At 40.2% G+C, this 12,264-nt stretch overlaps 1 protein-coding gene across 2 annotated transcripts in view; it reads left to right on the forward strand.

The window, feature by feature from the left end:
* Positions 1 to 246: 246 nt before the first annotated feature.
* Positions 247 to 12,264, forward strand: part of GMPS (guanine monophosphate synthase) — a 68,788-nt gene continuing 56,770 nt past the window's right edge. Inside the window, exon 1 of one of the 2 annotated variants that reach the window (XM_080815357.1) lies at positions 247 to 598. In XM_080815357.1, the coding sequence (XP_080671483.1) occupies positions 572 to 598 (27 nt within the window). In that variant the 5' untranslated portion in view covers positions 247 to 571. The remainder of the gene's footprint in view (positions 599 to 12,264) is intronic. The other variant, XM_080815358.1, reaches the window with a different exon arrangement.

A 12,264-nucleotide genomic window follows, 5' to 3' on the forward strand; every position in this document is an offset into this window, starting at 1 on the left:
GGTTGTTGGGTGGGGGCTCCTCCCCCCAAGGGCGGACTAGAGGAGGCGGAGGCGGGTGGGGTTCCTACTGGGGGGCGGACTTTGGCGGCGGAGGCGGGGCCGGGCGCCGCAGGCCCTTCTTCCCATGGGCGGGCAAGCCGGAGAAGCAGCGGGTTTATTTTCCCGGAGGCTGACCTCGGCGGCGGGAAAGGACTTGGGGGGCGGGGCCGGACCCCTAAGGCCCCTCCTCCCGAGGCGGGCTTATCTGGCCGCGGCGGCCGCTGCCGGGTGTCCGCGGTTTGGCTACTTAACCGAACGGGCTCTGGCTCCTCCCAGTGGCCGGCCGGGGCGGAAGCAGGAGGCGGGGGCAGCGTGCGCGCTGCTGGTCTTCTCTCCCGCGGCGCTGGGGCCCGCGCTCGGCGGCTGCTGCTAGATTTGGCGTCTCGCAGTCGGCTAGCTCCTCTCCGCGTCCTCCCGCTTCTAAAACCAGGCCTCCTCCTCAAGCCCCAGCCCGCGGCGTCGACCCCGCCGGCCCTCTCCCGTCCCGTCTCATACTGTGGCCACCGCTGCCGCGGCCCCGGCCCCGGCCCCGATGGCTCTGTGCAACGGAGACTCCAAGGTCAGTTCTTTGGCGCGGGGCTCCGTGCCCCGCCGTCTCCGGGCGTAGGCGAGGCTTCGGGGCCAGGGAACCACCGCTCGACCCCCCTCCCCCAGCCGTCTGCGCAGCCCTGCGGCCCGGGCAGCTGCGCGTCGGAGAGTCCCCGGTCGGGGCCTGTGGCATGTTTTCTCCTCGGGAGCGGCAGGTGCTTTGTTGATTTTTGTCTGCGTGTCGGGGTTCCTGCGCCCGCTCGTCTCCGGGCGTCGGGGAGGGCGTCAGCTGCCGCGGCCACGCCGCTGGCCCTCGCCTCCCCCGCTCCACTGTGGGGCTCGGAGCCCGAGGAGCGCGGCCGGAGGGCGGAGGTTGGGAGGCAAGCGGGTGTGTGTGTTTGCTTCCTCAGCCCTCGCCCCGTCCCTTCGGAGGCTGGGGGCCTTCTGTGGACCTCCTGGGGACTGCGGAAGGCAAGTCAGGGTCGGGCCCTCGCGTGCGGCGTTTAAGCTGTGCTGGCCTCCAGTCTTCCCGCCTCCCCATTTCCCGCCTGCCCTCGGTGAGGCCCTCCGCGTTCCCCAACGCCGGCCTTGGGGTCCGCGGCGGGGAGGCCGGCCCTCGGCGATGCCGCGTGATTGGAGCCCTCCCTCCTCTCCCCCGCTCCCCGGTCAGTCCCCGGTCAGGGCTGGTGACCCGAGGGTAGCTCCCTCCACTGCGCCCCCCCATCCTTCTCCGAGGGCGGCAGCCTGGGTCTAACCCCGCCCCTAGCTGCTAGCTGCTGCTTTGGCACGTTTGTTTGCGGTGGATCCGCTCCCCGCGATGGCGAGCCCTCTCCCGGACGTGAACCGCGGCCACCACGTTGCGAGGGCTGGGGCAGTCGGGAGTCCCGGGGTGTTGGAAAAGTTGCCAACTTGATGTGGGGAGAGCACGTTTGGGTCGCCGCTGCGCTTCTCGTCGCTTCCAACTCACTTTTTTCTATAGACCCTCCTCTTTGGTCTCGCTTCTGAATGGAGCACCTTCGCTTTCACTTCTGTATTAAAATTTTCGTTGGCTTGGAGTTTTCAGACCCTCACAAAGTCGATTTTGTCTGCGAAAAAGTGCATACTTTTGAACTGGCGATTAACTTGAGCAAGATGTATCTCCTGCACACTGTTTAGAGCCTGGCCTTAAGAAATTACTTAGATTTTATTCACGTGTGTGGGATTTTAAAAGTCAGGTGGGAATTGGTGTTCCAAGTCAGTTGCCTTATTCAGGTGTGGTTCTCTTTAAACGGTGGTGTCTAAATGTCACATATTAGTAGGTTCTCTCCTACTAAGATTGCTTAGTACTTTACAAACATTAAAAAACTATTTGTTGAACAAATGAGAAAAGATAAGTTACCGATATGTTCTTTTAAATCGAGAAAACTAATGCGTAGACTACGTGAAGCTCTTTTCTCAGGATTATAAAGGGAAATGAAGACAGTCAAACTTGGCGTTTTGGACCTCAGAAGCTAATGTAAACCTCATTGTACAGCTTTTTCCTGTACATTAGCTCACTTGCAAAGCATTTTTCTATTTTGAGACTTAAAACTTATCTTTGTGCTAGTGGAGGAAATGACTGTACTAATAGGAGGACTCAAACCTAATTTATAGACTTTGAAAGATATATGGTGATTTGAGAAGGGTATTTTCACAAAATTAAGTTCAAGACTCAGTTTCCAAATTTATTCCAGGAGTATAGAACATCATTTTTTCCCCTAGTTGATATTTTTGTTTTAACTTGCTTTTTAAGGAGAGTCTTGATCAATTTGAATTTGAGCCTCAAGTGAATTGCTGATTAATTTTATTTCAAGGTCCTTTATGTTTTATAGCTTACTCAAGCATGTGTTGTTTTTTTGTTGTTGTTTAGTTTTTGTGTTTTGGAGTAACAATTAGATGTGAACTAGGTTGGAAGCACTTTGAGGAGGAGCCATCAGGGAAATAACGTATTTCATCAAATCTGTTATTGTTTCATGTACTCTTAAGGAGGAAAAAACTCCCTACGGTTAAATCATGATATGTCATTGATCATAAGAAACATTTCAAGTAAAGAGATGTGTAAACATGAGATAATATGCATAATAAATTAGGTGAAATAAGATATTTTTAAGAGGTCCACCTGGAAATCTGAGTAGGCATCTCTCTTCCATAGTTTACCGCTGAACCACCCTTCCCTCTGGAGTGAAATATAAGTACTGTGCCCAAGCTTACTTTGTACATCAATTTGACTCTGAAAGTTCTGTGTAAATCCTGGTTCATAAATTAAAGTGGGAGGAAAGAGCTGATTTTGATTCCTATTCTGGTACATTTCAATTTGTATCAGGATTTTCTAAAATGACATTTTTGCACGATAGAAATTAGGGAGAGACCTAAAATCTATAAAAACATTTGGGCTGATTAATTATCCAAACTAGAGGTTATAGTTTTTCTTAGTTAAGGAGTTGAGATAATGCAATTAAGAAGTTAAGATTTTATGTAATGGTTTATTTAAAACTTTTTTTTGTAGCTACTTTGTGTTATATATGAATAATATATGGGTCAAGTATCAGACATAGTAACTATTTTCTGCTTTATTAAGGCAGGATTATCAGAATATTGTTCTTTGGGCTACTTGTCAAGTTTCCCACTTTTTGGCCTTATCTAAGCCTCAGCCTCTGGAGTAGAAGTGGGACCAGCTCTATCACCTTTACTGAGATGTTGACTAGGGTAAATCATACTTGAATTAAAGGTGTTTTGTAAATTGATTGCATGTGATAAAGAATCTTTAACGACATCTGTTAAACTTTTAAATTTGGCATTTTTAAATGTTTTTTTTTAAATAAGACAAACCAAATTTTATTTTTTGTTAAGATTTTATTTATTTGAGAAAGTGAGACAGAGGGGCGCCTGGGTGGCTCAGTGGGTTAAAGCCTCTGCCTTTGACTCAGGTCATGATCCAGGGTTCTGGGATCCGGCCCCTTATCAGGCTCTCTGCTCAGCAGGGAGTCTGCTTCCCTCTCTGTCGCTGCCTGCCACTCTGCCTACTTGTGATCTCTGTCAAATAAATAAATAAATAAACAAATCTTAAAAAAAAAAAAAAAAGGAAGTGAGAGAGAGCATGAGCGGATCAAGGGGTAAGGCTGGATCCCAGGACTCTGGGATCATGACCTGAGCCGAAGGCAGACGCTTAAATGAGTGAGCCACCCAGGCGCCCCTTTAAATTTAAGTTTTTGAATTGAATTGAGAGATAACATTTTTTACCTGGGATGCATGAGTATTAACTGTCCTTTTATGATAACTTTATAGGACATTTTTTTAAAGGTCAAAGTTTTTTTTTTTTTTTCCCTCCTGCTTCAGATTTTGTTCAGATATTAAGATATTTATCTAGGTGCTCGATTGGTTAAGCGTGTGGTTCTTGATTTTGGTTCAGGTCATGATCTCAGTGTTGTGAGATTGAGCCCCTCATGGGGCTCTGCGCTGGGGATCGAGCCTGCTTAAGAGAGTCTGTCCCTTTCCCCTTCACACTTAACCTCCTTGTCCTTTTTCCCTTCCCTGACCTTAAAAAAAATTCTTCATCTAGAATGTAAGAGCTGTTACAGACAGAAGGAATAGTTTTTTTGTTTCCTGTTAGACTTGGAAGGTTTTGAAATTCCTCCAGGAACCTCAGATAGCCTTGTCTTTAGCTGGGCCAACTTGTTACTTAGGGAAGATAATTGTCTTTTAAGTATTTTTTTTTAAATGTGGACTTGTTCAAATGTATTTGATACTTTTAAAAGGCTGTTTAATGATTCCTATTTCAAAGGATGCTATTTAATGTAATGCATACTTATTTGCTATACAGAAGAATAAAATTTACCTCTGTCATGGTGCTTACAGTGTGTCTTCATGTTTCCTACCAACCTAGACTGTTTAGATGCTCAAAATGAATAAAGTCCTTAGGGATAAAACATAATTCTGAAGCTCTTTGTGAATCAACAGAAAAGTAATCACTTCATAGAAATTTGAATCTTTGTATAGCATGTATAATTCTGGGTTGTGTAGAATACCTTTTTCATTCTTATTGTGAAATAGAAAAGTTTCTGTATTTGCTTGAGAATCACAGTGATTCAAAAAAATAGCTCTACTATAGTAGTAATGTGGTATTAGTTGGTTTTCTAGTGGTGGACCCTTGCCACGGCTTCGTGCTCGTTGTTTTGAGCACCAAGGAGATGGTTTATATAGTTGTGTGTGCATTCCCTAATATGGTTCATTATAATGTCATAGGGAGCAAGGTGTTTGGTTATAGTAGTGTGACCTTATAATTCTTTGTCTAAACTGGGGCACTTAAAAGGAATTGCTATAAATTAATGATAATTGCTGTAAAAAAATATTACCAAAGAAAAGAAATATTTGTGGTTTTATACAATATAGTAAATAAATGGCAAAACTCTTGTAGCAAGAATGCTCAAATTACTCTCTCTGGATATCATGCACAGGAACATATTATCTCTTTCCTGCATATACTTTACAGATGCCTTATTCACATTTCCCAGTGACCAGATGATGGTGGCCTGAGGTTTGGTGCATCTTGCAAGCTGAGCAATGGCTGTGGCACTCAAGGCTGGATAGAGTTATCTATCCTTGGATGTCCCTGTCCAAGTGTACTTCATTTTATTAGGAAAGGATCTGGAAAAAGAAATGGGATATCAGTGGTTGGCTTTCAGATTGAACCTGAAGTTAGAAGTGAGAACTCTGTGTTCATTATACCTGTACTCCTCAGAACTAGAAGGTGGGGAGTATAAAGTGAAAGTGTAACAAACCCCATACTATGTTACTTTAATGGAGTTATTCATAGGTTAAAAATTAACATGTTAAAAAATTAAGACTATGAGATAAATGGATAGATGTGGGAATAGCTTGTAAATTAGGACAGTCTTGGCAAACTGGGCAATATGGTCACTCCAGTTATAGAGCACATATTGCCCTGAGTTTGGATCTTGATTTCAACAGTGACATCTATTTAAAATTTGGCTAAAATTTAATCCTAATGTGTATATTAGAATAATTATTTCTGAATTAGTAACTATACTAAGAGTTTATGAAATTCTTTTTTTTTTTTTAAAGATTTTATTTATTCATTTGTCAGAGAGAGTGAGCACAGGCAGACAGAGAGGCAGGCAGAGGGAGAAGCAGGCTCCCCACCGAGCAAGGAGCCCGATGAGGGACTCGATCCCAAGACCCCGGGATCATGACCCGAGCCAAAGGCAGCCGCTCAACCAACTGAGCCACCCAGGCGTCCCAGAGTTTATGAAATTCTTAAAAATTGAGTGTCAAGTTACTTGTTTTCTAAAAGGTAAGAACCAGCGCTGTTGAAATTGACCAGCAGGTAAAATAATCTGCTCTAAGCTACCATAACTTTTGCAGGGGATGTTACCCCAAACTTTTAATTCTGCTTGGACCTGCAAAATTCTGTTATTCTTGTTTGTCACAGGAGGACAGAATCCTTTTTGTCTCTTAAAACTTAACTGAGATCTATGTAAATTTAAATCACTTTCACCTTGTCTGTAATTTGGAGAACTAGTTTTAGTAATTTTTATCCTCTAAGTCTCATTATGAATATAAATCTAATAGGTAAGAGTCTGTTTTATAGTTTGCCTCCTAGGAGCATTTACTGATGACCTTAAATCTTGTATAATTGCCTATGTTTTCTTCTAAAAGGTTTGTAGCTTTAGCTCTTATGTTTAAGTCTTTGATCCATTTTTGTTGTGAGATCCTAAGTTATAGTTTATATAAGTTATAATTTATGTAAGTTATAGCATTTTCATGTTGTTGCATTATTGTCATGAACTGTGAGATATGGTCCTCCCAACTCCCGATGTCTGATTGGGTGAAATAAGGCACCAGACTTACACGTTAGTCTGAGGAGATAATGTTTTAAAAGGTAATTAAAGGTAATTAGGAATAAAAGTATAAACTTTTAATGGTCGGTTAATTGGATGCTTAATCCACTTAAGTGGATTTAACCTGATAGATTTTGGTTTTGTAATGGAGTGGCTCTTAGATTTGAGTGAATTTTGGCCTTGTTTTTGACACCATGGCTGAGCTCAACCATCTGGTGGTGCTGAGGGTAAACAATTGCTTATTGTAACATTGTTTTTCAGTTTGTGGAGACACATGGTTTGAAAAAGGTCACTCGTAAATATTTTGATTTGCTTGTTTTTATTGAGGTAAAATGTTCATATGCAAATTGTATAGATCTTTAAGTGTACAATTTGAATTTTGACAAATGTATATACCTGTCTAACCACTACCTCAGTCAAGATAAAAGCCCATTTCTATCACTCCCAAGTTCTTGCATGTCCCTTGGTTCCTTCAGCAGCAACCGCTGTTCCAATTTCTATTGTCAGACATTAGTTTTGTCTGCTTTGAACTTTATATAAATGGAACTGTATAGTGATTTTTGGCTTCTTTCACTCAGCATAATGTTTTTGAGATTGATCTATGTTATTGTATCAGTAGTTCATTTTTATTGTTGTGTCATATTCCGCCATAGGATATACTAGAATTGATCCATTCACGTGTTAATGGCCATGTGGACTGTTTCCAGATTTTGTGGGCATAGATGTTCATTACTCTTGGATAAATACCTAGAAGTGGAATTACTGGGTCAGAGGATAGACCCTAATAGGTTTTGGTATTTTTATTTTGTACAGTTTAGAATATTTAGGTTATAATAATCTTGATGCCCAGAAGCGATAAACATTATAGAGTAAAATAAACTTTAAAAAAATTGCATCATAATATTTTGTCCTTAAGGATATTTTGAAAAGTACCTTGTTCAGCTGTATTTTAATGGAAGTAGGATGTGGTTTGTGGGCAGACAGGCTACTTTTAGATTGGCTTTATAAACATGTACCAGTAGGAATGAACAACTTCTTTATTTAATAATAGCAATCTGAATTTTAAATTCAAAAATAATTTGAGGGCTCATGGGTGGCTCAGTCAGTTAAACGTCTGACTCTTGATTTCTGCTCAGGTCCTGATCTCAGGGTCATGAGATTGAGCCCTGTGTTAGACCCCATGCGCAGTGGACAGTTTGCTTGAGATTCTCTCTCTCCCTCTTCCTCCGTCCCTCCCCCTGCTTGCATGCAAGCCTGTGCACTCTCTCTCTCTAAAATAAATAAAATAAAAAAATAATTTGACAGTAAAGCTGATGAAAACAGAATTGGAAGCGCTTGGGATTTAATAAGGCTGGGTTTTAATTTCTTTCTTTTTTTCTTTCTTTCTTAATGCAGCCTTGGTATTAGTGCAGCAGTACTTGCATATAAAAACTAATTTCTGGTGTTTTTATAAGAACTTTTCTGTCTGTTCGTGAGGTATATTATCCTGGTATGGTAAATCTTGGGTTCACCAGGCCTACCTCTCCAGCGGTTAATTAATAGTGGTTCCTTTTCCCTGATGTCTTTCCTTCATTAGTTACCCCCTTAAAAAAAGATAAGTATGCATTTATATTTTAAATTTCTAAAGCTAGAGAATCAATATAATGTGTATCTTAAGGACAAGGTCATAGAGAGCTAAGCATGATTATAGCCATTTTGAATAATTTTGCCCTGTATTCTTATGTATTTCTACTATATATGGCTAGGGAAAGCAGAATCATAGTATGTTACAGATTGAGAACCTGCCATGGATGCTTTGGTGTTAAACAGTTTTTGTAAAATTTCACTTTGGGTGGTATTAAACATTTTCAGAAGGACATGTGAATTAATTTAGTGCTGACAAGTTTGTGGGTCAGCTCAGCATTGCTGAGCTCCACTATTGTCACCTGTCTATTGGGACTACTAGGTTGATGGCAGATGCACAGGATGCAAGTAGAATCACCATTTCAGCCCTTATTATATTGGTCAAAACAAATTTCGTGGTTGAGCCCAATGTCAAGAGTGAGGAAATACATTCTGCCTAAATCAAGATAAACTGCAAAGTCATATGAGAAATGGCATGGATATAGGGAATAGTGAAGAATTAGGGCCAATGATACAGTGGTTACATATAGAATATTAAAAACATGCATAAGTTGGGGCACCTGGGTGGCTCAGTGGGTTAAAGCCTCTGCCTTCGGCTCAGGTCATGATCCCAGGGTCCTGGGATCGAGCCCCGCATCAGGCTCTCTGCTCAGCAGGGAGCTTGCTTCCCTTCCTCTCTCTCTGCCTGCCTCTCTGTCTACTTGTGATCTTTGTCAAAAAAATAAAAATCAAATCTTAAAAAAAAAAGTTATTAAAAAAAACATGCATAAGTAGAGCAAAGACTTTAAATATAAAGCTCCTAACCAGCTAAACAGATGTAAGCATGTGGTCAAATTTCTTTCCTATACATATACATAAAATGAACTGCTACATAACTGTCACCTGTATTCAATAATTGCAACTAGAATTTTTTATATATATCATAAAAGATATAGACTTTTTTGAGAATTATATACCATTTACAATTAAAAAGATATGAACTAAATTAGTTTTGGTATTTTTTAAGCTTTCTTCATGTTTAGTCTGACACTTTTAAGTTAGATTTTGATCTGAGTTGTCTAAGAACTGTTTTCCCACACCTATGCCATCAAGAGTTTTGATGATTCACCATTTCTTGAGAGTGCTCAGTTACTTCTGGAATTTTTTTCCAGGCCATTGATGACTCATTCTGCAAGTTTTGATGCTAGTACTTCCTTGATCTTACCAGAAGATTTCAATGGAAGCTTTTTAGGTAGTAACCAGAATTCAGTCCTTCTTCAAGTGGTTTTTAAATTTTAAAGGGTTGCACTTGTTCAGCGATACTACTAGAGTAAGAGGCCACTGCACTCTCCAGGGGTCTTGCTCAATGTTTATAGAATACATAGAGAAATGACATACTTGGTAAGTAAAGCTTCAGAATGTCTATTCTAGATGAATTTCAGCCAAGCTCAGCTATATTTTTTTGCTCAATCCTTGGGGCATCTTTCTGCTTTAAGGGAAGTTTTCTGAGACTCCAGGGAATCTCTTTCCCTTGAGGGATTTTATGTCAAATTGTACATTACTATGGCCATGGCAGTGACAGCTGTGTCACTGAGCTAATGGAAAATTTAAGATATAGTGTGATTTTAGAGATGTCTGGCTTCTTTCAGTTGGCATGTCTGAGATTGATTTATCCATGTTGGGATTTTTCAGCTAAAGAGGACATTACCCTCTGTGGGATCATGGGGGTGTTTAAATAGCAATTTAGGTTAAAGATTAGATCAAGGTCTTTTAGGGCTTGGAAGGTATTTTGGACTTAATTGAACTTTATTCTGAGGGGAAATCATTGTAGGATTTTAAGCAGGGGGAGGACTTAAAATCAGTTTTTTTTTTTTTTTAAACTTTTAAGCACATAGACTTGTTAACGAACTGATCAAAGTCTGGATCATCAATAGTGGAACAAAATGACATTGTGTCCTTGCCGTTGTGTTTTATTAGGAAGAGGCATAGTTACATCACCAGTGTAAGATTATTGCCAAAAGTTTATCTGGAATCTAATCATAAGGCAACAAATAGATCCTGGTTGAGGCATATTCTACAAAAAGCTGATTTGAATTTTTAAAAAAATGTCCATGTCCTAAAAGACTGTAAAAAGGTGAATAGATAATTCTAGATTAAAGGAGACAATGACATGGACGTGTGAGTATAGAGTCTGTGGTTTTTGATAGGGTTCTGGAATTAAAACAAAACAAAAAAGCCAGGGGGCACCTGTGTGGCTCAGTTGGTTGAGTGGCAGACTCTTGATTTGGGCTCAGGTCACGATCTCGAGTCCTAGGATCAGGCTCCACCCTCAGCGGATGGGGATGTCTGCTTCCAGATTTTCTCTCTCTCCGGATTTTCTCTCTCTCCATCTGCCCCTCCCCACACTCGCTTGTGTGCTCTCGCTCTACGATCTGAAAAAATGAAACAAAACCAAACCATAAAGGACATTAGTTGTGACATTTGAAGAAATTCGTGTGTAGATACTATTAGTGTTAAATTTGTTGGGTGTTATATATTGTAGTAATATAAGGGATGTCCCTGTTGGTAGGAGGTAAGTACATGCTGTGAATTTTTTGGAAGGAGAGAGATCTATAATTTATTTTCCAGTAATTCAGAGGAAGAAGTATATATAGATAGAAATAATGCAAATGTGGCAGAACATTACAACTGTTGAATTTAGGTGGACAGTGGGGTTTATTGTGCCATAGCTTTTTTAAAAGTTTACTTAAATCTAAAATTTTTTTGAGTTTATTTTATTTAATTAATTTTTTTTTTTTTTTTTGGGTAATCTCTACAACTAGGGTGAGGCTTGAACTCACAACCCCAAGATCAAGAGTTACATGCTCCTCTGACTGAGCCATCCAGGCACCCTATACCATATTTTCAACTTTTCTGTAGGTTTCTGTAGGTTTAAAATTTCTCAAAATAAAAAAAGGAGGGTAGAACACAAGCATATGATAAGGTCAAGAGCTAGAGAGTCTCTTTGACTTAGCCCTTTAATTGAAGACTCAAACTTCATTCAGTGTTGTATGTGAGATGATAATTTCTTAAGAAAACTTCAGAGGAGGTTATTATGCTAATTGAAATAAGTCAATCAGAGAAAGACAATTATATGATCTCACTGATGCCAGGAATTTGGAAAACAAGATAGAGGTCATAGGGAAAGGGAGGAAAAAATGAAACAAAATGAAACCAGAGAGAGGGAGAGAAACCATAAAAAAGACTCTTAATCTCAGGAAACAAACTGAGGGTTGCTGGAGGGAAAGGGGGTAAGAGGGAATGGGGTGGCTGGGTGATGGACATTGGTGAGGGTATGTGCTGTGGTGAGTGCTGTGAGTTGTGTAAGACTGATGATTTGCAGACCTGTACCCCTGAAGCAAATAATACATTATATGTTAATTTAAAAAAAAAAAAAGGAAACCTCCAGTGAAGTTTGTTGACGTTTCTAAAGTACCTAAGGTGTTAGATAATTCTGTGAAGAAAATGTAATTTTTCCTGTTATAGGTGTGTGAGATTAAATAAGTAAATATGCTACTTCCAGTCGCCTTCTGGAAATGAAAGGATTATTCAGGGTAGTTGAGTATTTCAGATGCTAAAATGTCTGTGTGTGTGGGGGGGTGTCTTAAATCTCTTTTAATCTAAACTTATTTGCAACTGAAGTTTACTAAAGTGTCTTTTGAAGAGCAAATACCTGAATAAGTTTAGTACTGATGAAATTCAACTCTAAATCACTTTTATATAGTGTAATACTACTTTCTCAGACATCAGCAGAATATTATTTCACTCAGTAAGCAAACTTTCTAAGTATAAGTTCTTTGAAGTACCAAAATATAAAAATTAAGATAACTTTGAAGGTAGTCTTCTAATATAGTGAATATTTACCCACTTTAATTCTATAGTGTTAATTGTTTTGGGGTTTGAAAGCTACATTTACCTTTTGCTTCTGCCGTTGTGTCCCTAGGCAAGGGATACAGTGAGTCTCATTTTCTTCATCTGTAAAATAGAAATACATATCATTATGAATAAGATAATATGTAAAGCACATGAAATACTGGCTGTGAAGTAAATGGTAGTTCCTTTTTGTTTTATTTAAAAAATCTTATTTTTAAATAACCAAATGGATGCAGAAAACTACACACCACAAATGTATAGTAGAGTGAATTATGAGTTGTGTGCTTTTTATCCAAAATATTGTAAG

This window comes from Martes martes (genome assembly GCF_963455335.1).
Source record: "Martes martes genome assembly, chromosome: 1".
NCBI classification, from domain to species: domain Eukaryota; kingdom Metazoa; phylum Chordata; class Mammalia; order Carnivora; family Mustelidae; genus Martes; species Martes martes.